At 41.3% G+C, this 27,722-nt stretch overlaps 1 protein-coding gene across 2 annotated transcripts in view; it reads right to left on the bottom strand.

The window, feature by feature from the left end:
* Positions 1 to 284: 284 nt before the first annotated feature.
* The window catches only part of Dcaf1 (DDB1 and CUL4 associated factor 1), a 56,980-nt gene continuing 29,542 nt past the window's right edge, over positions 285 to 27,722 (bottom strand). The window contains exons 13-24 of one of the 2 annotated variants that reach the window (XM_055629585.1): positions 26,838 to 26,962; positions 22,016 to 23,279; positions 21,129 to 21,327; positions 20,437 to 20,519; positions 19,825 to 19,909; positions 17,722 to 17,955; positions 17,263 to 17,356; positions 16,689 to 16,793; positions 16,193 to 16,266; positions 15,641 to 15,742; positions 6,746 to 6,998; positions 285 to 1,335 (exon numbers count right to left, since the gene is read on the bottom strand). In XM_055629585.1, coding sequence (XP_055485560.1) covers positions 1,277 to 1,335; positions 6,746 to 6,998; positions 15,641 to 15,742; positions 16,193 to 16,266; positions 16,689 to 16,793; positions 17,263 to 17,356; positions 17,722 to 17,955; positions 19,825 to 19,909; positions 20,437 to 20,519; positions 21,129 to 21,327; positions 22,016 to 23,279; positions 26,838 to 26,962 — 2,677 coding nt within the window. In that variant the 3' untranslated portion in view covers positions 285 to 1,276. The remainder of the gene's footprint in view (positions 1,336 to 6,745; positions 6,999 to 15,640; positions 15,743 to 16,192; positions 16,267 to 16,688; positions 16,794 to 17,262; positions 17,357 to 17,721; positions 17,956 to 19,824; positions 19,910 to 20,436; positions 20,520 to 21,128; positions 21,328 to 22,015; positions 23,280 to 26,837; positions 26,963 to 27,722) is intronic. The other variant, XM_055629586.1, reaches the window with a different exon arrangement.

Below are 27,722 nucleotides of genomic sequence, written 5' to 3'. Positions count from 1 at the left end.
CTCTTAGGAATGAAAACCTGCTCAAGTCCCCCTAATCCCAGGTAAGGGGTGGCCAGAATATTCCTTAAAGGTTCCACACGTGAGGAGAGAGAGAGATGCAGCCCCCTGAACCCACCCCACCCCACCTCTTCTACCACCTGTTCTCACAAGGCCTCCAGCAACTTCAGGCCAGGCTCAAGGACAGAACCACTGTCCGCCCTGGGGATTTGCTGTGGGATGGCTGTGTCCTCTCAATGTGGAGGGCTCTGAGGCCTTCTTTCTTTACCAGAACTGTAAGGAGACTCAGAGGGAAACCCCACTTTGGTAACAAAGAAAACAAGGAAAGGCCATAAACAAAGACAGACTTGTAGTTTATTTTGTATTTTTTTTTTTAAATAAATACACTTTACATTAAAGAAAAAGACCTTTGATTTGTAATTTCCACATTGGGGAGAAAGGGAAGGAAAAAAAAAAAAAAAGACTTTTTGAAAAACTGAATCACAAAGAGAAAGAGAGGGAATGAATTTATACCCCTAAAGTTCTCTCAACTCCACAAAACAAGGGTCCACACGACTGACTGCGCCTGGCCACTAAGGTTGGGAGTTAAGCATTTTCCCCAGTTAAGCAGGCTGTGCCTTCTATTCCCGTTCTGGCACAAAGGAAAACAAATTAACTTGACAGCATATGAGGCAACAAAACAGGTTAAAAAAATCATATATTATATTTATAATAAAATATTCTTAATCCTTATCAATTTAAGAAACCACGATTTTCCTCTTCATTTAAATACGTATGTAAAAATGCCTCTATATTGTTCTTTAGACATCATTTTCTTCCAAAGAAAATGAAGTGCAGGGATAGGAGACTGGTGGATATAAGTTCAGACCCTCAGTTATAAATGCCTGTTGCTTTTTTTTTTCTTTTTACAGTTTTATAAAAAACTATTTCTTGTTCTTTAAGTAAAGAACATTATACAAAGAAAATATATTGTGAAATACCCAGAGACATGTTTGTTTTTTCCCTTGAGGAAAGTTATGTCCATCCTAAGAGGAAGGGACGCAAACTAGGGCCTAGTCCCTGTAGGCGTGTGTGCGTGTGTGTGTGTGTGTGTATGTGTGGTTATTGTTTTTAGAAGGGCCCTCAGATTCCAGGGAGACTCTAAATCATAGTCCTCTGAATGCAGGGCAAACAGCTCCTTAACGGATAGCCCTGGGAGGCAGCAAAAGGCAGGTGTTCTGAATTCATTCACTCAGTTTCTCTCGCCTGCCAAGATTCTCTTCCAAGTGGGGATGGCACATCACTCATTCAGAGATAAGATGATGTCATCTTCCAAATCAGAGTTGTCCGAGCTGTCTGCTGAAAGGTAAGAGAAGGGAGAGACGATTATGTGCTAGGATTGTAGGAAACCCCTGCATTCAACACACTTATGCCTGAGCAGGGTTAATTACCACTTTCCAGAAAGTAGAAAACACATCAATTACCTCCTTGGAGCTTAGCTCCAGAGACTCTGCCTGTTGCTGGCAACACTGGCCACCCCTGGGATCTCTGGCTCTCTTCCTTTCAATAGACCTGAACTTGGAGGCCCTGCTTCCTGCCTGGGATGCCCCAGAGAGAGTAAGCAAGTGTCCTCAAGCCTCCACCTGGGGCACTGGGCTGCAAAGGGACAGGACTGAGAGGAGCACAGAGGTTCCAGCACCAGGCCTATTGTCCTTATGGCAGGATCAGAAGCCTGACCCCAGGAAGCACTGAGTTCCAGGCCAGCTTTCAGAGTAAAGCCAGAGGAGTGGGAGAGAGGAATAGGAGGATCGAAATCAAAGTAGCAGGTATGATGGATAAGTAAGTCTAGAGTGCTAACAACATGACAGTACAAATAAAAGCATATTCTGGATCAGACCAAATGAGATTTCTTAGCTGCTCTTGTCAAAGAAAGTGGGTGATGGTTAGTGAGCATGTTCATCCTTTCACTCTAATAGCCTTTATACACGAACCCCATACTTTCATGACAGATACCTTATTATGGACGCACTAAAATTTATTTTAAAAGTGAGAAGCAGGCTGAATCCCTCCCTCCAGCCTCAGAAGTCTACACAGGCGCACCGTCCCAGGGCTCAGTCCTTGTCAAGAGCTACAGAAAAGCCATCTGTCACAAGTAGGAAGCCAGAAGGAGCACAGAGACCAAGTGCCCCTGGCTCACTTTGCAGGCAAAGAATGAACTCATTAACACTTCTGGAAGGATCCACTGAGGACTGAAACTAAGTGGGAGCAAAAAAGCCCCTCAGAGCCAGGTATGAGGGACAAAACTACAACCCTAATTTGGAAGGAGTAGCAGCGCAAGGCCAGCCTGGCTACAGTGAGACCCTGTCCTAACTCTTCCCTCCACCAAAGGACCTTCAAAACAAAGGAACACCATGCCTGTCTGATCAAAGTCAGAGAAAACTGGTAACACTTAAGGCCTAGTGTTTGTCAAGCTATGAAAAGAGGTCAGTAAAACTGCCACCAAGCCTGCCAACTTGACTGCTATCCCTGGAGCTTACATGGTAGAGAAAACCATGGATGTTTTGCCCTGCAACGTGTGTCTGGTGCCCGAGTGGGTCAGAAGAAGGCATCAGTTCTGGAACTGGAGCTACAGGTGGTTGAGAAGCATCATATTGTGCTGGGAATCAAACCCGGGTCCTGCAAGAGCAAGTGCTCTTAACCACTGAACCATCTATTTGACCCCTCAAAAAAATTTAAAATAGTAACAAAGCTGTGAAAATAATTTCATACGGCTCCAAGGAACATGGGCAATATACCCTTGGGCTTCAGCCCAAGCCCTGAAACACCTGGGCCCTGGCATGTCCACATGGAAAGGGGTGCCCACAAGTGTAACGCTTCACCAACCTCTCCAAGGTACCTGAAGATTCTAGGGCAAGCTGAGGAAGGAGAAAAAAACATGGCCAAACATGACAAGGAGTAAGAAACACAATGGAGTGGTTACAGAATGAGAAGCTGACACCTGAATCTAGATCATGCCTCAGGAGCTTCTCTGAGACAAAAATTACAGGAGGAAGGCACTGTCCACGCCCCAGAGCCACACAGCACCTGCCCCGCCAGATGCCTCTGCTGACCTCTAAGGATCCTCCAGTACTTGCATTAAAGGCAAGCCAACAATGCAGGCCCACCTGCCCATGACCCCCAGGAAGCCAAGGGGTTCAACCCCCTACCCCACAGAAAAGAAGAGCCACGACTTAACTTTGCATCACATCTAAGGGCTGAATACTGGCTCAGTGACCATCACAGCAACCTTTCTCGTATACAACAGCAGGGATCAGGTGAAAGGATTCTTTTTATCTACCTGCTCTAGGCGTTTCTCAGTCCCAAATGTCGCAGTCACCCAATCGCCAGCCTCTGGTCAGGACCTCCCATCTGAAAGGTCTCTGCAGCACAGGCAGATGAACTAGAAATAATCCCTCAGTGTTCCGACCTATTGTGGTTTAAGAGCAAGGGGTCCCCAGAAGTAGAGTCACAAAGACCCTGAAGACAACATGCCTCTTTCAAGGTTTAGGGTTCTGGTATAGAGCTGTATCCCTGCAGGAAGGAGGGCCAGTGCAAAGTCAGACAGCAACTCACGGTGTGGCTTTCATTCTACATTAAAAGGTTCCATAAGCTCAGAAAAGTTGAGTTCCTTCAGAGAAGTGAACAAGGCTTGTAATGACAATACTTGTAAATGTTTAGCACAATCTGCTCTACTGAGAGCCTCGGGGATAGCGATATTCACACGGAGCAGGATATAAAACACAGAGAAGAGCAATAGCGGACAACCTACGGGTGTCAACTTCTGTGTCTCCACCTCAGAGTCCAAGCAAAAATATCCACATGTTGTCATATATTATACATCAATATTTACATCCAAGTTACAGTAACAATATTCTCGTAACTAAAGTTTTCCAGATTACCTTTGCTTTGAGAGAAGGAATTTTCAGAATGGCAAAAGGAAGGTGTAATGTTACCAAATACAAATAGAGAGGGTTTATATTCAAATTACCAATGGAAAACCAGAAGCTGGGCGTGGTGGCACATGCCTGTAATGCTAGCACTCAGAAGATAAAGACAGAGGACTGCAGAACTTGAGCCAACCTGGGCCAAACAGTAAATCATATTAGGTGACTAGGCAAACTCGGGATCTGAGGGGATGACCATGCAGCCCCATCTGATAAAGTAAATCCAAGTGTTGTTGGATGAACCAGTATCTATCATGGAAGTACAATAGCTGAGGTCAACATGCATTATCAGTGTGGCCACTGTTGCCCAGAACCCCCCCTTTCAGAGAAACACTTAAATGTCAACTGTTCTGACCAGAACAGGACCCAAAGTATAACTTAAAAAGTGTGTTTCATAACCAAAATGTATCATCCCAATGCAGGCAAACTAGGATTATGCTACGTATCTGGAAAGCAAGTTGTCCCCAGCACTGGGAATGCGAACAGTTCTACTATCAAAGTAGCCAAGTCCAAGCCCTAGACAACGTTGGGGCATGGGTCTGGCTCCTTGCTGTAAGTAACTCTTAAACCCATCTCATCACCACAGGGGCGTCCCTGCTGCTCTGCCAAGACTCCTTCCATTTTTCTTTGCATTTAATGGGTACAGGCTTAGAAACATAACAGAATAAAAAGCCCAGTTATCTTCGCTCCTCTGGTGATTAAATGCACATAGCACATCTATGTCTCATTTACTGTTGTAAAGCATGAGCAGAAGCTGGAAGTGTCATCTGGATTGTTGGGACACGGTCACTGGTAGCGGATCTCTGCTTTCACTCACTGCCCCCATCATGGATTAAGTACACAGCCCTGTGAATGAAGGCAGTTGTCAGGGTTAGAGTAGGGGGTAGGAAGGTTTCTCTATTTTATCTTTGATGGGGAAGCAGTTTTATTTTCATTGTCTAGGTTATATTCCCCCCTTTTATGGAGATCTCTGTACTGGTTAAAAGCAGGGATTCAATTCTTCAGAATATGTAGTCTAGTCACTTCTCATTTTATAAGTAGGCACATGGAGGAACAGGATTGACTGAACGAAAATGGAATACCCAATACTTGTATTACAATCCTTGTCGGTAATACTGTAACTCTGTTGCTGAATCCCCTTCCTTCAAAAGTAGCTTTTGACTGTCTGTCCAGTTTATCTGAAAACTTCTTTAAATCTTGGATTTTGGTAACATATTCTTTTATTTAAAAACAAAAAACAGCAAATCAAGTAACATACATGGAGGTGGCACCAGCTCTCTACTGTTGACTGGTCCCACCTAACCTGCATTATTACTAACAGTTGAAGGGAGGTATAATTTGTGTCTAATATCTCACTATTGGTATCTTGTTAAAAATGTCCCTGGGTCCTTACCTGGCTCTCAGGTCATGGCCGTGGGCTAAAGCACAGAATCATCTCAACCTTTAAATAAGATATACAACAGATGGGTGGATATAGGCAACCCCACTCCTACCACGAGCTTCAAGTACTGTGGGAGGTGGTCAGCTGTCAGGCTCACTCTAGCATATATAAGAGATATTTGTCCCAGAGAAAATGAAAGAATTACTGTGAATGAATAAATTAACAGGGAAACAGGGTCATGAACAGAAGGCCCTCTGATGGAGCAGCTTGGAGTCTGCTTGGACTAGGCCATCACAAAACAACTTTCTGTCATACTCTAAAATGATGAGTGTGTTCTTACTGCTCTGCGCAGTAGCAACATAGCTACAGAGCAACTGGAAATAAGAAGCTAATTTTTAATTTAATTAAATGTGAACAGCCCTCTGTGATGAGTGGCTGTCACTCTCACAGAGTATCTGCCATGCCTGTGAGAATGCTGGGTATATTAGCTAAATGAGACAGCACTCCTCACTCAGGCAGGGTAGTAATATAAAGAACCAGGACCATAGCCAGCAGAAATCTGCCAAAAATGGCACTCTTGTGGCAATGCTGAGACGTGTAAGAGTGCGATGGTGGTGCCTGCCCAGTCTTAAAGCTGCTGGTTGGCTTATTCAAGATTCACTAGCAAAGGTAGGAATGGCCTCAGACATCCACCAGCAGGAAAGTAACAGCTGACACCAACACAAACTAGAGTTTGTTCTTTAGACGTTAGAACAAGAAGTAGGGTAGGGGGGCGGGAGAATGAACAAAACAGATGCATTTGTTCCTCAGCCTTAAGAAGGAACTGGCCAAAAGCAGCCAGCAAAGAGTTCTCCCACAAAAGGCCCTTAATTTTTATACAACAGTCAAAGAGGCATATAGCAGTCTGTGAAGAGCTATTTCAGACTGACTCCCGTCTAACCCTCAGGTGACAGCTATGCTTCTGCCTTCCTAAGGCCAATCCTTTAAAGCAGGAATTCAAAAGCTGTAAGCTCACTACCTATTTTGAGAATAAGTTCTATTCAAACACAGCCATAACCTCAATATATGTATGGCCTGTGACTTCTTTCTCATTACTACGGCAGAACTGAGTGGCTGCGACAGAGACCACAAGACCTAGAAAACAAAATCATTGGCTTTGCCCTGAGAGAAAGACAGAAAGTACACCAGCCTTTGCTTCAAAGTTAAGAGGTGAGAGCCAGTTGGCATGGTTACAAAGTATGACAGGAGAACATGGGTGCCTGATGCCACAGTGCTTTTCCTCAAGGGACCAGAGTGATAAATCAGCAGAACCCAAGCACAGCTGTCTTCAAAACTGGGTTGGTACAAGAGGAAGAGACCTGGACCTGGATGCCAAGGCTCATCCCAAACTCTGCCCTATACTTACTGTCTCCCAAGATCAGTTCCACTTCCTCATCTGCATCAGAGTCTTCATCTTCCCCCTCCTCTCCCTCCTCTAGAAGGTTTGCTAACTCCTCATCAGAGGGAGAGAAGTCATTGTCTCCATCCTCTCCTGCGTTCTCATTGTTGTCATCCTCCTCCAGTTCTGCCTCCAGCAACTGGTCAGTGTCTAGTTCATCTAAATCATCAGTATCATCATCATCTTCATCATCATCCTCTTCCTCCTGTTCTTCCTCTTCCTGGTGAGAAAGCATAAAGTCCATTAGGACAAATACAAAGGCTTAACCAATATGGGCCATGTGGTGACTCCTATCCAAGGGGAAGAAGAATAAACTGTTTCTAGCACAGACCTACTTACTAGTGATAATTGGGATGGACATACATGTTCAAGACATTTGAAAACCACCTCAGCAAGGTTCACTGACCCTCTACAAGAGCATTCTGGTCATGCAGCCCTTATGCAAAGAAACAGAAAACCTGCCTCACCGATGTCTCAAGCCATAACCTTGAAAGACCAAAAGGACTCCTCTGCCTCTTGCATCAACCAAAGCAAGTGAACTGAGGTCAGACTCTGGAACAAAAGGTCTTGCCTTAAATCTAAAGCTCCGCATTCTGGCAAAACAAAGAAGGAGCACAGTTGCTGAGTGACAGCTCCTAAACCCCTCAGCTCCTAAACAACAGGCAGATTCCTACCAGAGCTGCTAATCACTCAATATAAACACTTCAACAAACCATGCACACAAGTCAGAGGGAACAGATACCTACCATTCCTGCTACACAATGATTATGGCTAGGTAGACAGACAGACAGATGATAGATGGAGATAGATAGACAGACAGACAGACAGACAGACACACACACACACACACACACACACACACAGAGACAGACACACACACAGATAGATGGATGATAAGAGTGCCAGAAAATTCATCCATTCTTCTATTCTACAATATGGAACCTAATAAAAAAACAGTGAAACATTTTCTTTAGGTACCCTGGATTCTAAATCTCCTGTCACTCACTTAAAAAAAAAAAAAAAAAAAATCACTGTGTTGATGAGACCCTGTGTTCAAACCACAGCACCACAATGAAGGGGGTGGGGAGGAACAGAGCTACAGCATAACCCAGACTTGTCAACAAGCACTGTGCGTCAAGGCCTCTGGTGTGTGACTGTGCTTCTCTGGTGTTAGTGCAGGTGGGCATGCATGTGCCATGAGATACATGGAGATCAAGGGATAACCTCAGGTGCTGATCCTCATCTTCTACCTTGTTCAAGACAGGATCTCTTGTTCTTCCGCCACAGTATCTAGCCTAGTCTGAAAGTTTCCCGGGATTCTCCTGTCCCACTTCTCCCCTCACTATAGGAATTATGGGATATAGTTGCTTGCTGCTTCCCCCAGCTTTCTATGTGTTCTGGGGATTCAAGTTCAGGCACATGCTTGTTCAGGAAGCACTTTACTTACTCAGCCATCTCCTCAACCCATAGAGATATCTTGATAAGCTGTTTGATACAGTGATTTAGACTTTTAACAATTTATGGCTGCTACATGGAGAAAACTAATATTATCCAGTAATCCTAATGTATATAAGCATGTGACTTTACTTGTGTGTGTGTGTGTGTGTCTGTGTGTGTGTGTGTGAGAGAGAGAGAGAGAGAGTGACAGACAGACAGACAGAGATCACTTGAGACCACTATTCTACAGCTGTGGCTATATATCACTTCCAGAAACAGAAACTCAACAGCTACTGAGCATTGACCCACCTGAAAAGAGCTAAAACTGTCTGGAAGAAGCAGGAAGTGAATAATACAGACAAGCTCACACAAATAAAAGATATACAAAAGGGGACCAAAATCAGAAGAAACCCAAAATGCTCATCAGATCATAACTTCAGCTCTTTTGCAAGCACATTTGCATGGCCTTGAACAAAAGTAGCTCTCATCTATTAACCAAAGTTAAAATCAATCAAAGAAGAAAGACTCCAGGACCATATGTCTCTCGTCTTTGTGGAACAAAACAATTATGTTTTGCTTAAAATTTAACGTTAATTTAAACAAAACATAATTTTAATTAATTATAATTAATTATGTTTTGTTTAAAATTTATGACAGATGAGACCTGTCAGAAACAAAAAATAGAGTAACTCTCAAGCTTTTTCAGGGGGTGAATGGGGGGGGGGGGGTTTGAATGTATGAAGCTGGAATACAAACCAGGACATCATCTGTGCCAGGCAAACACAAATGTCTACCACTCCAGCCAAAGAAAACATGACTCTGTTATGTTCCACAGTTAAGGGGCCATGTTAACTGCTTAACTAGGCATTGACCAGTCAACAAATTCAAGCTTGGCTGTCTAAAAAGAGCTAAAAAGTTTCTAAATCAAGAGCAATGCTGGAGAATAGATAAAGCAAGGGTTAAACTCCAGCATCTGTAAAGCAAAGCTTTTAGGCTTAGGATACAGACTCATTACTTCTGGAAGACCAGCTGGAAAGAATGAGCAGACTATAGAGAAAGTTAGGCACATTTTGTTACCTCACTGTCTCTGATGACCACTGTTGGTGCAGGTATGTGCTGTGTCACAGAGAGTTATGTCCATTTCACTGTTAAAATCCAAATCTGAAACTTGGATCATGGAACAAGAGCTCCCAGACCTATCCGAAATCTGCAGCAGAATCTAAGCTATGTGGTGGAACCCATACAGATATTCTAAAGAAACAACATTTAGAACAATCTCTGTGAGTCACAACAACCTCCTGAGACAGCTTGAGCCCTCTCTTGCCTAAGTAAGGTTTCCATTGGCTCTAGATGTGAACTGCTGGCTTTTGTTCTTCTAATTTTCTTAAGTCTTCAGTAAGGACATAAGGACAGTTTACAGGAACTAAGGACCAGAGCATTTTAAAGTCTACTAATAAGTTTTAAAACTGAATGAAGTATAAAATGCTTTTCTCTCTTGAGCCCATCTTAGTCAATTTCATAATTATCCAAAGCTCCCAAAGCTTGCAGGAAACAACCTAACCTCCTCCTGCCAAATCAAAGGCAAAAACTCCCTCTTCTGGCGTCTGGTCTTATACTTGACTCTGGCAAGCTTACTGCTCTGGGCTGAATCCACCCTGGGAGCCTGTTACCACAGGTGTGTTTTGTTTTTTGTTTTGTTTTGTTTTGTTTTTACATCTCTGTCTCAGAAACCTTTAAACTCTCCTCCACTGCTGGCACTTCTTATGCAGAGGATTCAGCTCCTCAAACCTTACAATTTCTCATTAGTAGTCAGTTTCTAGGTGCCTTCCACATACCTACTGCTGAAAAGACACCAAATTGGTGCCTGGGTACACTCAGCTGCCACTACCCAACTTGCTCACTTAGGTTTTCTTCTCACACAGGAACACCTGGCTTCTGCCTACACCACTCCAGTGTACAATGTGCTCTGAAATCAGGCTGCCCCCACTGAGCCGAAACTATTAGCAGGAAGACCAACTGTGGGGTAATTTTTAAGTGGGATTTTATTGTTGTTTTGGTTTGTTTGAGATAGGGTCCCAACTTGCTAGGTAGATCATGCTAGACTAAACTACAAAGATCCGCCTGCCTCTGCCTCCCCAGTGCTGGAATTACAGTTATGCACCACCAAACCTAGCTAATTTAAGTGTTCTGTGTGGCTTTGTTTGTTACCCTTGTTTAATGTATGTGCATCTAAGCTTTTGCAGTATTTGATGTACATGCAATGTATCAAAGCGCATTTGTTGTTAAAAACTCATATAGTTTTACAACCACTCTGGCTGTTTCTAACAGCACTAGAACCTTGTTTCTCAATTACCAGGTCAGAATTTGAAACTTACTTTCAACTCTCCCACTTCCTTGGCTCCACTTCCAGTTAACTTGTTTCTCAATCACTGGAGTCTGCAACCCTTTCTCCTTCCCATGTGCTGCCCTCCACTGCTGCACTGCTCTCTACCCAGCAGCCAGTTGTCTCTCAGCTCTGTAGGATCTTTCATGAGCTAAACATCCCAAAGCCTCTGGGATGCATCCTACAATACAGAACTGCAAAAAACGCAATGGCCACTTACTGAAAATCTACCAAATGCCAATTTCTCTGAATCTCAATTTCTTATCAAATGAAGTACTCAGATTAAATCAGGTCTAGCTCTCAGGTGTGACCATCAAAATAACCTGAGAAAAGTATACACTGCCTAACTTCCATCAAAGATGCAGAATGGTAAGTCAATTCTTCAGTTTTGTTTTGAAACAGGGTCTCAGTATATAGCCCTGGCCGAGCTGGAACTCACTACAGTAGACAAAGCTGGCCTCAAACTCAGAGATCCAGATGTCTTAATGCTGGAATTAAGGCATGGTGGACCATGCCCAGTAAGTCAATTTTTGTGGATGAAGTTTACACAAGTGAAATTGTGATGTGAATCCCTAAATAATAACTACAGCTCACAAGCTCCGCTTTTCTGTCCACCTCACCTTCCCCAGGACAGAATCACAAGTACAGGCAATGCCATTAGCCACCTTTGCTACAAACTAAGCTATCTGGTTCTTCAGGATTTGTGCAAACTTTCTACAGCTATGCCTAACTTATTTAGTGTAGCATTTGTTCATAGATAATTCAAAATTCTTGAAAAACTGTTTTTCAAGAGAAATGGCATATAGCCTATATTTCCTTCCAAAATATAACCAATCAGAAAACCAAATTTCTGGCCATACTTTAAGAACGGTCTTTGTTTTAAGAACATATTTTAAGAACATTCTTTCAGTTCCAAACAAGGATAGCTTTTAAAATGTGATTAACTGAGACACAATGCTCCCGTGCGACACTTAGTGTGTCATTCTTGCTACCGCACACTCCTGCTCTTACTTAACCCTGCCCCTGGACTGACTATCCTAAAATACAGCTTCTTTCAGTGTCACACGCCCATGTGCTTGTCTCCCCTCACGAGCAGAATTTAACTCAGGTACATTTTCACTATATTTCTTTAAGGGGGGAAAAAACCCCTTTGGCCAAGGGTGTAGTTGGTGTGGACTCACCATCCACTTCTAGGCAGTGGAGAACACACAGGAAGCACAGCACACAGTGTGTCCCAGATTCCAAACAGAGTGGAAAAAAGAAAGCATTATTCCCTTGTTCAGGTTATTCTTAATAAATTTAAACAGTAAATCAGTTTAATTTAAACAGTTATCAGTAAACAACTGATAACTCTTAACTTTTCAAAATCTAGAAAAAATTATTACATATTAATCTTTGGCTTCATAATTTTCTCTAAAAGCCAACAACAAATTGACAAAATCAGTTTTTTACAATGCAGACAGCAAACATTGAATAATATGACCTCAAGCAGGTGACAGGCTCATCCATACTCTTATGAACTGCCTGAAGGCATGCAGAGTAGCTGCCTCAGAACCAACTATGGAGGGCTAAGTCTTCCTGTACATCTCATTTATCAACATGATGTATAGCTCAATGCTCTCTATTACATCTCCAAAGCTTATTTACGCCTGGGGGTAAAGGGCAACTTTTTCATATATCCATGCAGTTAGAGATCAGACGACATCTCTGCGTGCGTGCGTGCGTGCATGTATCAGAAGACGTCTTGTAGGAGCCTGTTCTCTCCTTCCAACACATGGTTTTGGGAACTGAATTCAGGTCATCAGACTAGAAGCAGATGACTGTAAGTGCTGAGCCATTTCATTGATCCAAATGGAAACTACCCTGGGAGTATTTTAAATGTATCTCAATAAAGCTCTCTCAATAACTACCATTTTGTACAGGTACTTTAAGGTAGACCATTTTGGCAAACAGCAACTAACCATCCATTATTCTGAGCTTGTTTTGCTCAGATGAAAAGGCAAATTCAAAGGTGTTGGTCACAGGTGCTTGCTTGCATCCCTAAGCCACACGAGACACCTGAACCATCTGAGAAGACCAAAGACCAGGTAGCAAGACCAGGACAAAATTTTGAATAACAAATAATTCATATGAAAATGAAAAGTCTAGTTTTAAACATCAGGTGAAGCGTATAAACCAAAGTGTGCACTTAAAAAAATTCAGGAGGCATTCAGAAAGGTAGTGGGGAGAAGATTCAATGGGAACTGTAAATACATCACAATATCACCACAAGAGTCTAGAAACAATTTGGACCAATACAATGTTACAAAGAGGACTAATAATAATAAATAATATTATTCCATCCCAAACATCTCTAAATCAAAAAGCATTCGGCAATGGATGTCTTTCAGACTTGAAATGTGGCAGGTGGGGAACCAGATGAAGGTGTTAGCACACCGTGAACTTATAGATCCTGAGAAATCTGAAAGTAGTATTAACTCACCCACGCCACACACCAACGCATACAACAAAGCCCCTCTGGCCTAGAAAGCTTTCACTCTTCTATACCCTGGGCACCAGAGCTACTTGCCAGGGGCCACCTGAGCCTGCATACGCAGACATTAGCATCCATGCTGAGATAACCTCTATTTTTCCTTCAGAACCATAAAGTCAAAAACCCTTAACAACAACCTATCCTCATTCCAGCATGTTTCTCACTTAATTATTGAAAGGTAAAGTCAAGCAGACTCATAGACAGAATTGGTCTTTTTCCTAGCACAGCTCCCTGGAGAAGGTGGGAGAGAACTGCAGTACTACTTCATAAAGGCCTCTGATGGCAAAGCTACATACAACCTGCGCTCAGGGCCTTCGTCTCTCTCACTACCCACTTACTCAAGAATGAAGCCAACACAATGAACAGCCCTTTACCTCTCAGTGTTAGGTAACCCTAGCTTCCTTTGAAAGCTCCGCCTTGAAAGACAGACACCAGGCCTCACTGGTACAGGTGATGATCCCCCCCCAAGAAGACCACAGCCCACAGCTTTATAAATTTCAAAAATATGGAGAGCAAGCATAATGATGTTACATGAGTAAGTTAAAATATACCTCGTTTGTTTCAGGCTTACAGTTAGTAAAGTGTTTGTCTTTCAGGAAGCAGATGATGGGTTTATAACTGTAAAGCCTAACAGGGAAACAAACACCTGAATTTCAAAGTTGCACATAATGCCTTAGTCTAGTCAGTACAAAGGTCTATGAGAGAAAAATGTGACTCCTTAGCCCACTGCACTCAGAAAACTACTGGTTTCTGGATTTTTTAATTTGTGTTTTTAGTATTGTTGTTTGTTTTGTAAAGTTGCTTTGCGATTTGGTTTTGTTGTTTTAACATGACATGGGCAACTTGGTTACACCCTATGTCAAAGTTTAAAAACAGTGAGGGGCTGGGATATGTTCAGCATTGTATTCATTGAGCTCTAGTACCAAAAAAGAACAGAGAGGACATGCACAAAAGGGAGCAAGAGAAAAAAGGAAAATTATACTTTAAAATATTCTTGTAGCCAGGCATGGTGGGGCAAGACTTTAATCCCAGCACACTAGAGGCAGAGGCAGGCAGATCGCTGTGAGTTCGAGGCCAGCCTGGTCTGTACAGAAGTTCCAGAAACAGCCAGGACTACACAATAGACAGACCCTGTCTCAAAAAACAACCAACCAAACAAAAATATTCTTGTAAATGTAAATGTTAAATGCATGATATTTGGGATACACAATAAAGAAAAGTACTTCATTAGCCCTGACCAGAGCCTAATTATCAATCAAAACAGGAGAGTGAGGAGAGCATAAACAATAGCAATACAAATAGAGAGGACACAGTTCTTCTCATCTTGTGGCATCCAGGGGACCTTAAGGTCCCTTACAAAGGCCTAAGATAAAAGTGAAAAAATTAACTCAAGATCTAGAAAGGATTATTTTACTGACCCTCATAATCTGTAGTTAAAAGCTAGTCCTTCGATTTCAACTCTGTATCAACTCTGCAATAGATCCTCTGAAGAACAGGACAGGTGAAGTACACCAGAGGGTACTCCTTTAAGAACACTGTGAGCCCAGCATCAGGAAAACCTGCTGATGCTCTCAAGTTGGAGACACTCTTCAAAGCTGATGTGGAACAGCATAGACCTAACTTGTAAGAAAGGCAAAGCTAAGACTGTGGGACATAACATGGCCTATTTGTACTTATGTTTAAATTTCTCCAAACCATCAAAATGATCTTTACCTATTCATTCTACTCTTCCTATCATCCATCTCCAGCAGGAGTGACTGTCTGGATTTCACTGACACTGGAACATGAGAGCTGCTTATCTTTTTTTGTTGCAATTATGGGTGTGTGTGTGATGGTACACATATGGAGGTTAAAAAGACAACCTAAACACCTTAGAAAATTTGGCTTTCTCCTTTTACCACATGGGTCCAGGGAATTGAATTCAGATCATCAGACTTGGCAGCAATCAATTTTAACCAATAAGGCATCTCACTGGCCCTACAAAAGCTACTTATCTTGAAGCCCCAAAAATACACTATAAGAAGGATGGGAATAAAATCCGGAGATTGCTCAACTGCACATTATAAATGGAGCAAGGAGTCACTAGGTACTGTGGTTTTGGTTGCTGTTACTGTTAACATTCTGGACTGGGATTTGTGTTTTTGAGATATGACTCTCCAGGTAGCTCAGATTGGCCGTACTATGTGAACTAAGCTGGCCTCAAACTCACAAGCCTTCCACCTCAGTGTCCTGAGTACTGAGACAACAGGCATGCAATACCAGTTTGCTTGTTTGAAACCTTGTCTAATGACATTAGTTTCCTAGCCCCTTTTTGTTTTAAAATGAGTACTGTCATACATCCATCTAAAAAAAGATTTTATTCTAACAAAATTTCACTTTCTGTAAGTTTCAGACATAATAAAAGGTCTTCCAAATATGGCAACATGTAGAGACTTATCTTAATCCCCTCCAAGAAAAAGCAGAAAACATACACCTCAAAGCTTTAACAGAAAATTCAAAGATCTCTGACCTGGTCTTCCTCTTCATCCTCATCCTCTGCCAGACGCTGTCTGCCCACTTCATAAAGCCTGCATACCGTGTCCATGTTCAGTGCATCCATACTGCCTTGATTCTGGAATGGAACAACCATTCTGAAATAAGCAGTGAATCAGAGGGCCCATATCCATACCACAGCTCTGACTGCTGTCCTTTACCTTGACCACATAAATAACAAAACTTCCAGGACCTACAATTATTTGGCAGACTCTAAAATTGTGTAGGCAGTGGTAGCTGTGAGCACAGGAGAAGCAATGAACATCTCCCTCTGATGGGAGATAAGCACTCCTCTGAGAAAGGAAGACAAGCTAAGTCCAGGAGCCAGAAATTGAAAGGGGGATTTTTCTCATTGTTTCTCTTGGACTACACATCTCCCAGGCCCTAACAATTTAGTAGGTTATCAACAATCTATCATTAGGAATATTACTTCGGAATACACTGATGTCAGATAAAATGCCTAAATACAACTTGGAAATTACCTTAAATACCAGAACAAAAGGTAACAGTCTCTATAAGCCTCCCTTACCTCAATGACAGCAAGATAGCAGTCTTTGGTGTCTGTACACAGGTCAAATATGTTCCGTTTCACATCAATAGTTGCTGAAAAATAGCATGTGACTGAAAATTAAATTACTGCTTGACCTAAAAACCTGGTTTTGTTTAAAGGAATTAATTAAAGGCCAATATTTAAGACTAGAGATAGATGGCTCAACAGTTAAAAGGGCATCCTTGCAGTTCAGTTTGCAGCGCCCATGGTGGGCAGTTCACAACCACATGTAACCAGCTCCAGGGGCCCCGATGCCCATGGCTACTGCGACACGTTTGCACTCACATGGGCATACCCATACCCAGAACACACAAACACAGAATTAAAAATAAATTTTGAGGGCCAATATTCATAGATATTTCTATAACTTCTGTACCTGTCAATAAGGAGTCTGGAAAAATGGAAGATTTTAAGGAAGAATATAAAAACATGAAGAAAATAATGATCAGTGAGTACCTGTCCTTTTCAGACTTACCTATAGGTTTATAATCAGTTGCATTAAATGTTCGGAAGGATGACCCAAAGGGGCTTTTCATCCTCTCTTCTAATAAGTCATCTTCATCATCTGCTTGCAACATTGCTGATGAGGGAGGGAGAGGAATGAAACAGTACCGAAATCAGAAACACTCCTGATCCACAAATGAGGAAGTTACAAAGGTCAAAAAAGACTTTGGTGAGTATCCTTGCCAATCAATTTATTCAGCTTTTAGTTACCTCTTATCCAGGAGCCTTCATTATATATCCAACACAGTACAGCACACAATATCCCCAATCTCAGTAAGTATTATGGCTGAAGTTTTATAAAATATCCCAAGAAAACAAATACAATGTCTTTTAAGTTAACAACATGAAAATGACTTCTTTCTGTACAAATCTGTTATCTTTAAAACTAGTTGCCTTTTATCCTAAATCAACAAAAATGTTCATCTTCTCTTTCGTCACCATTTTTTTTTTTACTTTTAATGTTCAATTGCTTTTCACAAGTGAAGTGAAGTACCCAATCAAGAGAGTGTAGAATGATAAAGAGAATGAAGTAAAGGGTTTATTACCTCCATACATCACTGTCCCAGTGTGGTTAAACACCACACGACATTGATCCAGAGCAGGAACAGTGTGTAAAAGATGGAAAGTTCGAAGGTCCCACTAGGAGGGGTGTGATTAAGGGAAACTATTTTATACAAACATTGAGAATTGTTGTTCTATGAGAGTAGGAGTTGAACATGCATGGCAAGTACTCTGCCATAAGCCACAAGCCCCAACCCAAAATGGTTCTCTAAACCTAATAGAAACTGAAGTTTTTTCTTTCTCTTCCTACTAAGTACTGATACTCTAAATGCCAATAATTACTGATATTCCTGCAAATAATCCCACATAAATGCCATGAGAGCTATCTTTCTGCCAACAGTAGCAGTCTATTCTCCTCTTTTCATGTCTAGAAACTGACTTCTGTGCAGCAAACGGAAAAGAACCACTGAAATATTTCTGCGTAACACTCAGGTAAAGGATACAATCTCTGTATTGATGATGACCTCCAGGCCATTTGGATGGAAAACACCACTGATGTTCATGTTGAACTTGTCAAACTTGTGGATGGCCTGTGCAGAGCGGACGTCCCAGAGGACGCCATCATTTAAGACAAGGTCATCTGTAGGATTAAAGGTGGCACAGTTTCTCTTGTAGTTGTTGGCAAGATCTGGGTTAAACAGAGTCAACAGCTTGTTGCCAGTCTGAATATCATAAATCTTTAGAGAAGAAGGGGTGGGAAGAGAAAAATCAGACCAATTTACACAGTGACAGGTTCAAAGAGAGACTGTGAAATGCCTCCCCGTGTTCTCAAACCACAATACAGAAGCTCTGATGCTACACAACTGATACTGCAGAGTACTTCTATCTGAGCAATGGTTAAGTTCCCAGCTGAACTTGGAAAAAACCTTTTCCCACAGTAAAATGAGAATTCAACCCACACTGAGGATTTAAAATAACAAACCTTTTCTTCTCCTGTTCTGAAGAAACAGAAAATGTTTCCAAAGTTAAAACTTGAGCAGTTGTCATCAAAGATCAATGACTAACCATAAAATACTACTCAAAAGCTATCAGTGAAATATCTAGTTTTTCCCTTAAAATTCCAGAGCATCTTTTAGCCCTATCATACTAAAAAATTCTAAAGCCTATAATTTGCAACTGATACAGAGACCAAATCTTTCCCATAACCTAAGGCATGCTGTAATTTTCCAGTTTTAAAAAGATACCCCTCTGATAAAGAAATAGACAAGCCTAAGTCATGGTCAAGACAACCAGCCTGGTTGCTACAAAATTCAAAATCAGGAAAACTGGAGGAAAGATTCTTAGCACTAAAACATTAGTAAGACATAACCCAAGTGGCATTACATGAATCTTCAATAGGTCCTGGTTTAAAAAAACAAAAAAACAAACTTTAAAACCAAGTACATTAGGAATAATTTAGGAAACTGTATGTGGACTGGATAATAGATATCTGGGAATTATTTGGAATTAGTTACATAATTACCTCTATTGTTAGAAGATAAACAGTATACAGATAAAAATGCCACAATGTCATAACCCCATTCCAAATGATTTTTTTTAAAAAGGAGAAATTTACACAGAAAATACTGCAAAATACTAAAATGACAAACCTAGGTAATAGGTGTATATTTTTTTTTCTTTTTTACAACTTTCTATATATTTTATGTTTCCAAAGGGGGAAATCCTCAGGATTTACTATCTTACATCCTCCACAAGCTCTTACCCCACTTTTTCAGCTACTTGAATGATAGTCACACTTCCCTCAGGGTTCTTAAACAACTGCTCTGTCTTATTCCACAATCTAATATATAATGTTTCTTTATTGTCTCCCCAATAAGGCTCCCTAAAGGCAGGGGTTTTATTTCATCTAAAATTTGGTAAGAAATCAATAAACCTCTGTTCTCAACTGGGTGTGGCTGACCCACACCTATAATCCTAGAATTTGGTGGGCTAAGGCAGAAAGATCCTAAGTTCAACACTAGCCAAGTCTATATAAAGAAATCCTGTATCAAAAACAAAAAACAAAAAAGGAAAAAAAGAGACAGATAGACTACTGTACTTTCCAAACTGCCGGATTCATACTCAAGCCTTTCACATGTTCCCTTACAGCTTACTGTTTGTGACAGAGACTCACTAGGGTCAGTACTAGCCTTGCTCTCTTGATCTTCTTGCCCCTAAAGTGAGGAGTCACAGGTAGTCACAATCATGCCTGGCTCTCGTGTAATTTACAACTATTTATTTACTCTGGTATTTTTGTAGTTTAAGATACTATAGATTGCTTCTAGATCATGTTAGGCAAGAGTTCTCGGTGAGCTACATTTCCAACTCAGCTCCCAGGTCTTTAAAGGTGTTTTGAAGAGGCTCACTACTTGTTCAGGCCAGTTGTGAGGCAGCAGTCTCCATCTTAGTGCCTGGAGTGACTGGGATTACAGACATGGACTACTACGCCCACATCACCAAATAATTTCTAGCTGCCAACAGGACACAATTCCCTCATTACCTCCAGAAATTGCAGTGTGAGTAAATGAGTAAATCAGCTTGATAGAAGTAGGTTCTTAAGTACTTACATGGGCAATGTCTCCTTTTGTGCCTATGACTCGATCCTGAGAGTGCTTACTGAACTCAACATAGTGATCTTCTGTGAAGGAATGCCTATGAACAACAAAATTACTGAGGTAACAGACTGTACGACATACTCTTCAATCATCTGAAAATACAAGCAAACCACACATACCTGAAGATCCTTAGTTTCTGAAGAAGAAATAATTGTATACATAGATTAAAAAGAAAAGTCCCTCTATCAGTCCACCAGAGCAGATCCCAAATAACAGGAGTATTTTTGGTTAGAGAAATAGCTAAAACACTGGACATGTGCTTTTTAAATATCCCAGAAATTAATGCAACTGTTATGAAAACATAACACATAAATGTCCATTTGGGGCTATTGAACAGTCCACTGTATAACAGGAATATAAAGTCATCACAAGATTATTTGTAAACTAAGACAAATTCTTATTAAATACAAATTTTAAATTTTATGAGAAAGGTAATTACCAACAGTTGACATTATTCCTCTTTTCTCAAAACATTGTAATTTAAAACAGGATGAAGGGAAATAAAGTAGGTAAATAAAACACAAAATACAAGATACTATGCTGCAAAATCAAATAAATACATACTTCATATCAAATACTGATTTCATCCCCCAAAGTGCAGACAAAGGCTGGCTCCAAGTGGCAGATGTCAGAAGTAAGGATCCATCCTACAAGATGAAGGAGTTAAAAATCACTAAGATTATACTTACATGTGCCTATAGGGGACTAGAAAAATATACTTATCACCAGGGACCTAAAGATGGTTCTTTTTTTTCTTTTTATTACTCACTTACTGTTCAGGTGTGTATGATGTGTAGGTATGAAGACCAGTGTGTCATGCATGTAAGAAATCAGGACAACTCTGGAGAGTTGACTTCTTCTAATTCACACGGGTTCCAAGGAGCAAACGCAGGTAGACAGGAATTGAACAGTGAGCTCTTTACCCACAGACCCACCTTGTGGACCCAGGTTTTCTTGTTTGTTTGTCTTTTGTTGAAATAGGGTCCATGTACTTAGGCTGGCCAAGAACTTACTCTGTAATCCAAATTAGTTCTGAACTCACGATTATCCTGCCTCAGTTTCCCATGTACCACTACACACAGCTGAAACTCCCCTTTCAAAAGCTGACCAAATATCTCGCATTCTTCTGAAATAGGAGTCAACATCAACTGGAGTTCTAGTTAATGACTCATCTAAAATAAAGACCCATAAGACTCCTTTAACTCTAGCTCCCCAATCCATCCCAAAATGAGAGCACCCAGCGAAGGAACCCTCACCCTGGAAGGTTCAAGATGTGTAATGGCTGAGTTGTGACAGTTATAGCTGGCCTCTTCCTGCCCACTGAAGACATTGTAGAGCTTCAGCTGCCCTGTACAGGTGCCAAGCATCAGGAACCGCTCCCGGGCTGAAAATGCACAGCAGGTAAAGCCACTTTCATCTTCATTAGCTTCCCGGAACACTGAAATAGGGCGAAATCTAAGCAGAGAGGATGCATAAATCAGAACAAACGATGTCTGGGAACTCTGAAAAACACAAATTTTGCTAGATGGTATGAGAGAAAAATATGTTTCAAAACGTGAAGTCTTTCAAACAAAAGGTAGATTCTAAAGAATTACAGTGAATTTTCTTTTTTGTTGTTTGTTTTTCGATAAAAGCTTTCTCTGTGTAGCCTTGGCTGTCCTGGACTCACTTTCTAGACAAGGCTGGACTTGAACTCACAGAGATACAACTGCCTCTGCCTCCCTGAGCACTGGGATTAAAGGCATGTGACACTACACCGAGCTAGTAGTTTAAATTTTCAATGAAAATAACTTGTATAAAGTGTGTGGTCCTATGATCTGTATGTAAAATTTATAAAGAATCAGAGAGAAGGCAACTTGGCCAGCACAAAAGGCAAGTTTGAGAAATGGCTATAAACAGTGAGTTGTTTCAATTCTAAAAAAAAAAACAAAAAAAAAAACATACTGATTGTGATGACAGCAAAGGAATCAAAATACTGCCAATAATCTAAAATAAACCCATAACAGAATTATTTAGTTCCCATAGCATATTAAATGACATTCGGTAATACTTCAGGCCAACAAATGACTTTAATCACTCAGTGAGGAAACTGACCAAACACTGATTTAAATCATTCCAAGTAGTATGGGGAATCTCTCCTTACCTGCTAAAGATAAGGTGCCTATCAAAGCACCCGCCATCTACCCCTCCATATTTTGGAAATGATGCCCTGCGGTTTAGCCTTGAGGTAAAGTTTATTGGCGCCTGCCGCCTCTGTTTTGGCTCAGGACACTGGTGAGGAGTAAAGAGAGAGAAAGGAGGACAGGTAGCAACAGGGTTCTTGCAGCGAGCATGTTGCTCTCTGAGATACTCTGTGATGATGCTGTCCAGCGTAGGTGGGGAAGGAAGATGTCTATCCAGTTGTTTTTTTATGGCAGGGCTCTGGCTGTATGCACCGTGGTCCGACTTCTGCCGTAACACCCGAATTTTCCTGCCATTGCACGGTGATGGCCTTTCTCTGATAAAACTGATCCTACCAATCAAAGGGGAGTTGCCTGCATACGATGGGCCAGGCAAAGCCAATGAACCCTGGGGGGGACGTGGTGGAGGATGGGCAGGGGGAGCAGAAGGGGCAGAGGCACCCACAGCAGCATGGCCACCCAGTCGACTTGCAATGCCATTGGCAATCCTAGGGGTCCGGGGAAGAGAGACAGGAGAAGCAGCAGCAGTTACTGGGGTGAAGGCAGAAGAATGTGAGGCAGCAGTCATGGGCAGGTCAGCCTCTCTGGTCAGCACAGTTGCTGTCTCCCCAAGCCCTTTAGAAATGAGATGGTTTCGTATCAACAAGAGCAGCTCTTTCTCAGGGAAGGAGATCCTCGACTGAGCAACAACATCTGCCTTCTGCAGTCGTGCCAGTGACACATCAGTGCCAATGAGAAGAGGCTTTCCTGATACTCGCTCAATGAGCTCAGCTGCATATTTGCAGAATTTGACATGGTCACTACGCTTGTCCTGCAGCACAGGCTCCTTCATCAGCTGTTGAATCTGGCAGCTACTAAAAAGGGGAAGTTTGCTGATGATCTGCCGAACAGTGCTACTTCGAGACAGGCCCACCAGGGCCTTGCAGGCCAGGGCCCGGATCTGGTCAGCATCTGTGATGGGCATCTTTATGGACAATAGGGACAGAAGCACCTTGATGCCATTGTTGGACTGGACCACATTCCACATCTTGGCCAGAGTATGCTCACTGCTCTTGGGGGTCTGAGACAGCTTTCTCCGAGGAGTGCCAGAAATAAATTTGCCAATACTGGATATTCGGTTATCTGGGCCACATACACAATTGATGATAATTTGAAGTGCTGACTTCTGAATTTCAGCATCATGGATAAAGAACTCACCCTCAGCCACTCCCAAAATAATGCTGATACCTATAACACAGAAAAAAATTATATTATTCCTCATAAAATTAATAGCTAAAAGGACCTAAGAAAGCACACTACAGGGACATGTTATACATCCATCTTTATTGTACACTATTGGCAACAGCCAAATTATAGGATCAGCCTCAATATCCATCAACAGACAAATGGACAATGAAAACATGGCATTATGCCCAATGGGAATCTTACTTGGCAATAAAAACAGAATGAAATTATATCATCTACAAAAAAAAATAGATGGGGCTAGCAAAATGGCTTATAGGGTAAAGGCTGCTGGCATCAAGCCTGCAGATCTGAGCTTGATTCTCAGATCCATATTTGTGGAGGAGAAAACTTTTTCCAGCAAGTTGCCCTCTTAAACTCCACAAATGCACCATGGTGTGTAAGTAGATGGATCTCGAGATATTGAAGTAACCCATATGCAAAATCTACAGTTAAAATGAAACAGAACAAAAACCCACAGATGCGAGAATGCCAGTACTGAAAAGGATGAAGAAGAAGAAGATAACCAGCATGTTCAAGGCAAGCATGGGCTACATAGCAAGTTCCAGGCTAGCCTGGGCTAGAGTAAAAACCTGTCTCAAAAACAAACCACCGCCAAAATAGGCGTAAAACTAGAATGGGGCCTAAGAAACAGAAAAAAAAAAAAAAAGGTGACTTTTTGTTTTATTTTATTGGTTATTGTTGTTGTTGTTAAGACAGTCTCTCCTTTCATAACCCTGGCTGTCCTGGAACTCACTATGCAGACCAGGCTGGCCTCAAACTCAGAGACCCACTTGCCTCTGCCTCCCAAGTGCTGGGATTAAAGATGTGTGCCACCGTGCCCAGGAAAGAGGTCTTAGAAAATGGGAACAGCCAGGTATGGCCATATAAACCTTTAATCCCAGCACTCTTAATCCCAGACAGAGACAGGCGGATCTCTGTGAGTTCCAGGCCAGCCTGGTCTACAAATTGAGTCCAGGACAGCCAGGGCTATTACACAAAGAAACCCTGTCTGAGGGAAAATAAAAAAGGGGTGGAGAGGGGGTGGAGGTTTGATGAGACAGGTAAGGGTGATGGAAGAAAAAAAATGTTATTGTCCTATATGCAGAATCTAAATTTAACTATTTGTATGTGTGACATGAATGTAGAAGGGAAACATGTACTGACAAGTTTCAAAAACTCTGAAATTTTGGTTTCTTTAAAAAAATACAGAAATATTTTAAGTGTTTTCATTTTAATCCCAACTGTGGGGATATGGGACTGCTTCAAACTGACCACAGCAGGAGACTAGATTGCCTTGTACTCTAGGAGAGGCATGGTTTGGTCAGCTGCAGATAGCTTCTGTGATTGTATAACGTTTAAATGTGAGGGCCTGAGATGCAGGGTGATGATTGTAGGTCATTTAGAGAAAACGGTTGCAATTTTGTTAGCAGCCATGGTCAAAGAAGAAACAAAAGGAAAAAAATTAGATTCAGGGATTTTCCTAATTCCTCTCTCCCTTCTATCCTTGTTTCTCTCCTATCTAATATTAGGGGATAAAACCAGGGAATAAAGGGTGGGAAAAAGAAGAACCCACAAAGGAGCAAAAATCAACTACAGAGACAATGAGATGGAAAAAAGGAAGTGGAAGGTATATATGAGCAAGATACTATGATATATATTACAAAATACAAAGAAACCCATTATTCTACAGAGCTCTAAGGGCCAAGAGATGGCTGAGAAGATAAAAAGGCTTACTACTGTATAAGCCTGATGATGTGAATTTGATCCCCAGAACCCATGTACAAGAGCTGGACGTTACACTAGTCTGTTATCATAGCACTTTTACAGGAAAACAGGGACAGGAGAGCAAAGTGATTGGAAGTTCATGAATCCACAGCAACAAGATGAAAGAGAGAGCTTCATCTACAGGAACACACACACACGTACACACACACACAGACATATATATATATATATATATATATACACACACACAAACATAAATATACACACACATACATGTACACACACATACATACATAAAGACATACATATACACATACAACACAGGCACATCCACAAACACAACTTTTAATTTTTTTTAAACAAAAGCTAATGGCTGCCTTTGGTGTTGACACAAGTTCACAATTTGAAGTTCTATTCATTTTGTTCCACTTATGGAAGGAAAGAAAGAAAGAAAAGGAGGAAGGAAGGAAAAGTACAAGGACAGCCAGGCATGTTGGTACACACCTTTAAGTCCAGCACTCCTTAGGTAGAGATAGGTCATCCTTAGCTACATACTGTATTAGAGACCAGCCTGGGATCCAGCCTGGAATCCATGAAACCCTATCTCAACACACATACCTTTCAACAACCAAACAAAAAAAAAATACATGTAACTGTTCTACGACATGTTCTGCACCTTAATGGTAGGCTATCTCATGTATAGTGAGTAGACAGAGGGGTTATGGGAAGTGTGAGAGTCAATGTTTGTGCACATATTTCCTAGGTAAAAGGGACAAAAGCAGCAGGAATAAATTAAAACCTTCTGTAGAAAGGTAAAAAGCTCACCTAGCAGCTACTACAGCTTATTCACTATATAGTAAAGAATTAAAAGTAGGTGCTTGAGCCTTAGGCACTTTCATTCCCACAGTGGTACAACTGAGGACCCACAGTCAATCACTTCACCTCACAGCCTTCTCACACAGCTTTGTCCTTTCCTGTGGTTTTGAAACAATGCTCAGGTTACTAAGCTGTCTTTCATTGCTTGTCCCAACTTACTAATTGTCATAAAGGTAAAGTTCTGGGAAGTGCACACATACTAGTACAGAAATATCTGAGCCACCAAGAAGCGCTAATTTTATTAGTATGACTCTCTATATAAACTGTACAGTGCCAATTAGAGCAGAAAGAAACCCTCTCCACAACTTTCTATTCCTGTGGTTTTCAACATTCCTAACGCTGCAAACCTTTCCAGACTGTTCCTCATGCTGTGGTGACACCCAACCATAAAATTATTTTCACTGCTATTTCATAACTGTAATTTTGCTGCTATTATGAATCTTAATGTAAATATATAATGTTCAAGATATCTGACATGCTACCCAAAAAAGGGTTGTTCAACTCCAAGGGGGTTGCAACCCTCAGGTTGAGAACCACTGTCCTATTCTAACATCCTGAAATTAGAATACAAAAATGACCAGAATAGTGTAGGCAAATCCATATCACACAACAAAAATGGCAAAGTGTGCTTGAGAGACAGCTCAAGCTGAGTCCGGAAATTATCTGTCTGACCATCATAGGACAAAAGTTTGATCCCTAAAATCAACCAAAAATAAAAATAAAAAAATAAAAATCCATGCATGATAACCCATACTTGTATCCTACTACAGGGAAAAAAGGAGAAAGTCCATGCCCAGGGATCAGTGGCCAACTAGGCTAGCCTACTTGGTGAATTCCAATATCATGAAGAAATATGGCTGATGGCTAAGGACTGATATCTGAAGCTGTCCTGTGGCCACCACACACATGCATGAGCATGCATATTCACAAGAACTGCCACAGTAGCAGGGTGCAACCTACCTACAGTGGAGATAGTAGAGCCAGCCTCATCCAACACATCCACTGACTCTGCCAACTGGAGCTGGATTTTTGGCACCACAGTGAGAATCGCCAGGACATCCAAAGCAAAGCGTACAGTGTCATTCCTAGACAGGAAAAAGAATTAGTCAAAGTGGAACTAAAGCCACAAAAAAAAATTTTTTTAAAAACAAAGATACAACAGACTAAAACTACCATTTGAACAATTCTAAAAAAATTATTTTTTAAATGCTTAAGACTATGAAAATATGCTGGATAGTCTGGAAAATAATCTGGAAGATGAGTTGTGGTGGAGCAAGCCTTGAAACCTAGCACTCAAGAGGCAGAGGTAGGTAATTAACTTTACAAGCAATCACTTCATAATCATCTAGTAAAGGTGAAAATTAAGATATGCTATGACCTGGGTTATACAAACCACAGCCTCATAAGACACCAAACATAAACAAAATATTATATATAAATATACCATTTTGAATATTAATGTAAAAAATCAAATCATAAAAAGACTGGAAACACCAGTAAATGCCTATAGTTTCATTATTCAGGAGGCAAAGCAGAAGGATTGCAAGCTCAAGGCCAGCCTGAGCTTCACAGGTAGTTCAGAGTCAACCTTAATTATATAATGCTTCTTTTTCTTTTTTTTTCTTTCTTTTTTTTGGGGGGAGGGTTGTTTGTTTTTCAAGACAGAGTTTCTCTGCATAGCCTTGGTTGTCCTAGACTCACTGTGTAGACCAGGCTGGCCTCGAACTCATAGAGATCCGCCTGCCTCTGCCTCTGCCTCCCTGAGTGCTAGGATTACAGGCATGCGCTACTGAGTCTGGCTACAACCCTCCCTTTTCATTTCCTTCACTGCCTTAAACGTATAAT

The sequence above is a fragment of the Psammomys obesus genome, unplaced genomic scaffold (genome assembly GCF_907164565.1).
Source record: "Psammomys obesus unplaced genomic scaffold, mPsaObe1.curated_primary_1811, whole genome shotgun sequence".
Lineage (NCBI taxonomy): Eukaryota > Metazoa > Chordata > Mammalia > Rodentia > Muridae > Psammomys > Psammomys obesus.
This window is presented reverse-complemented; position numbering and strand designations above follow the sequence as displayed.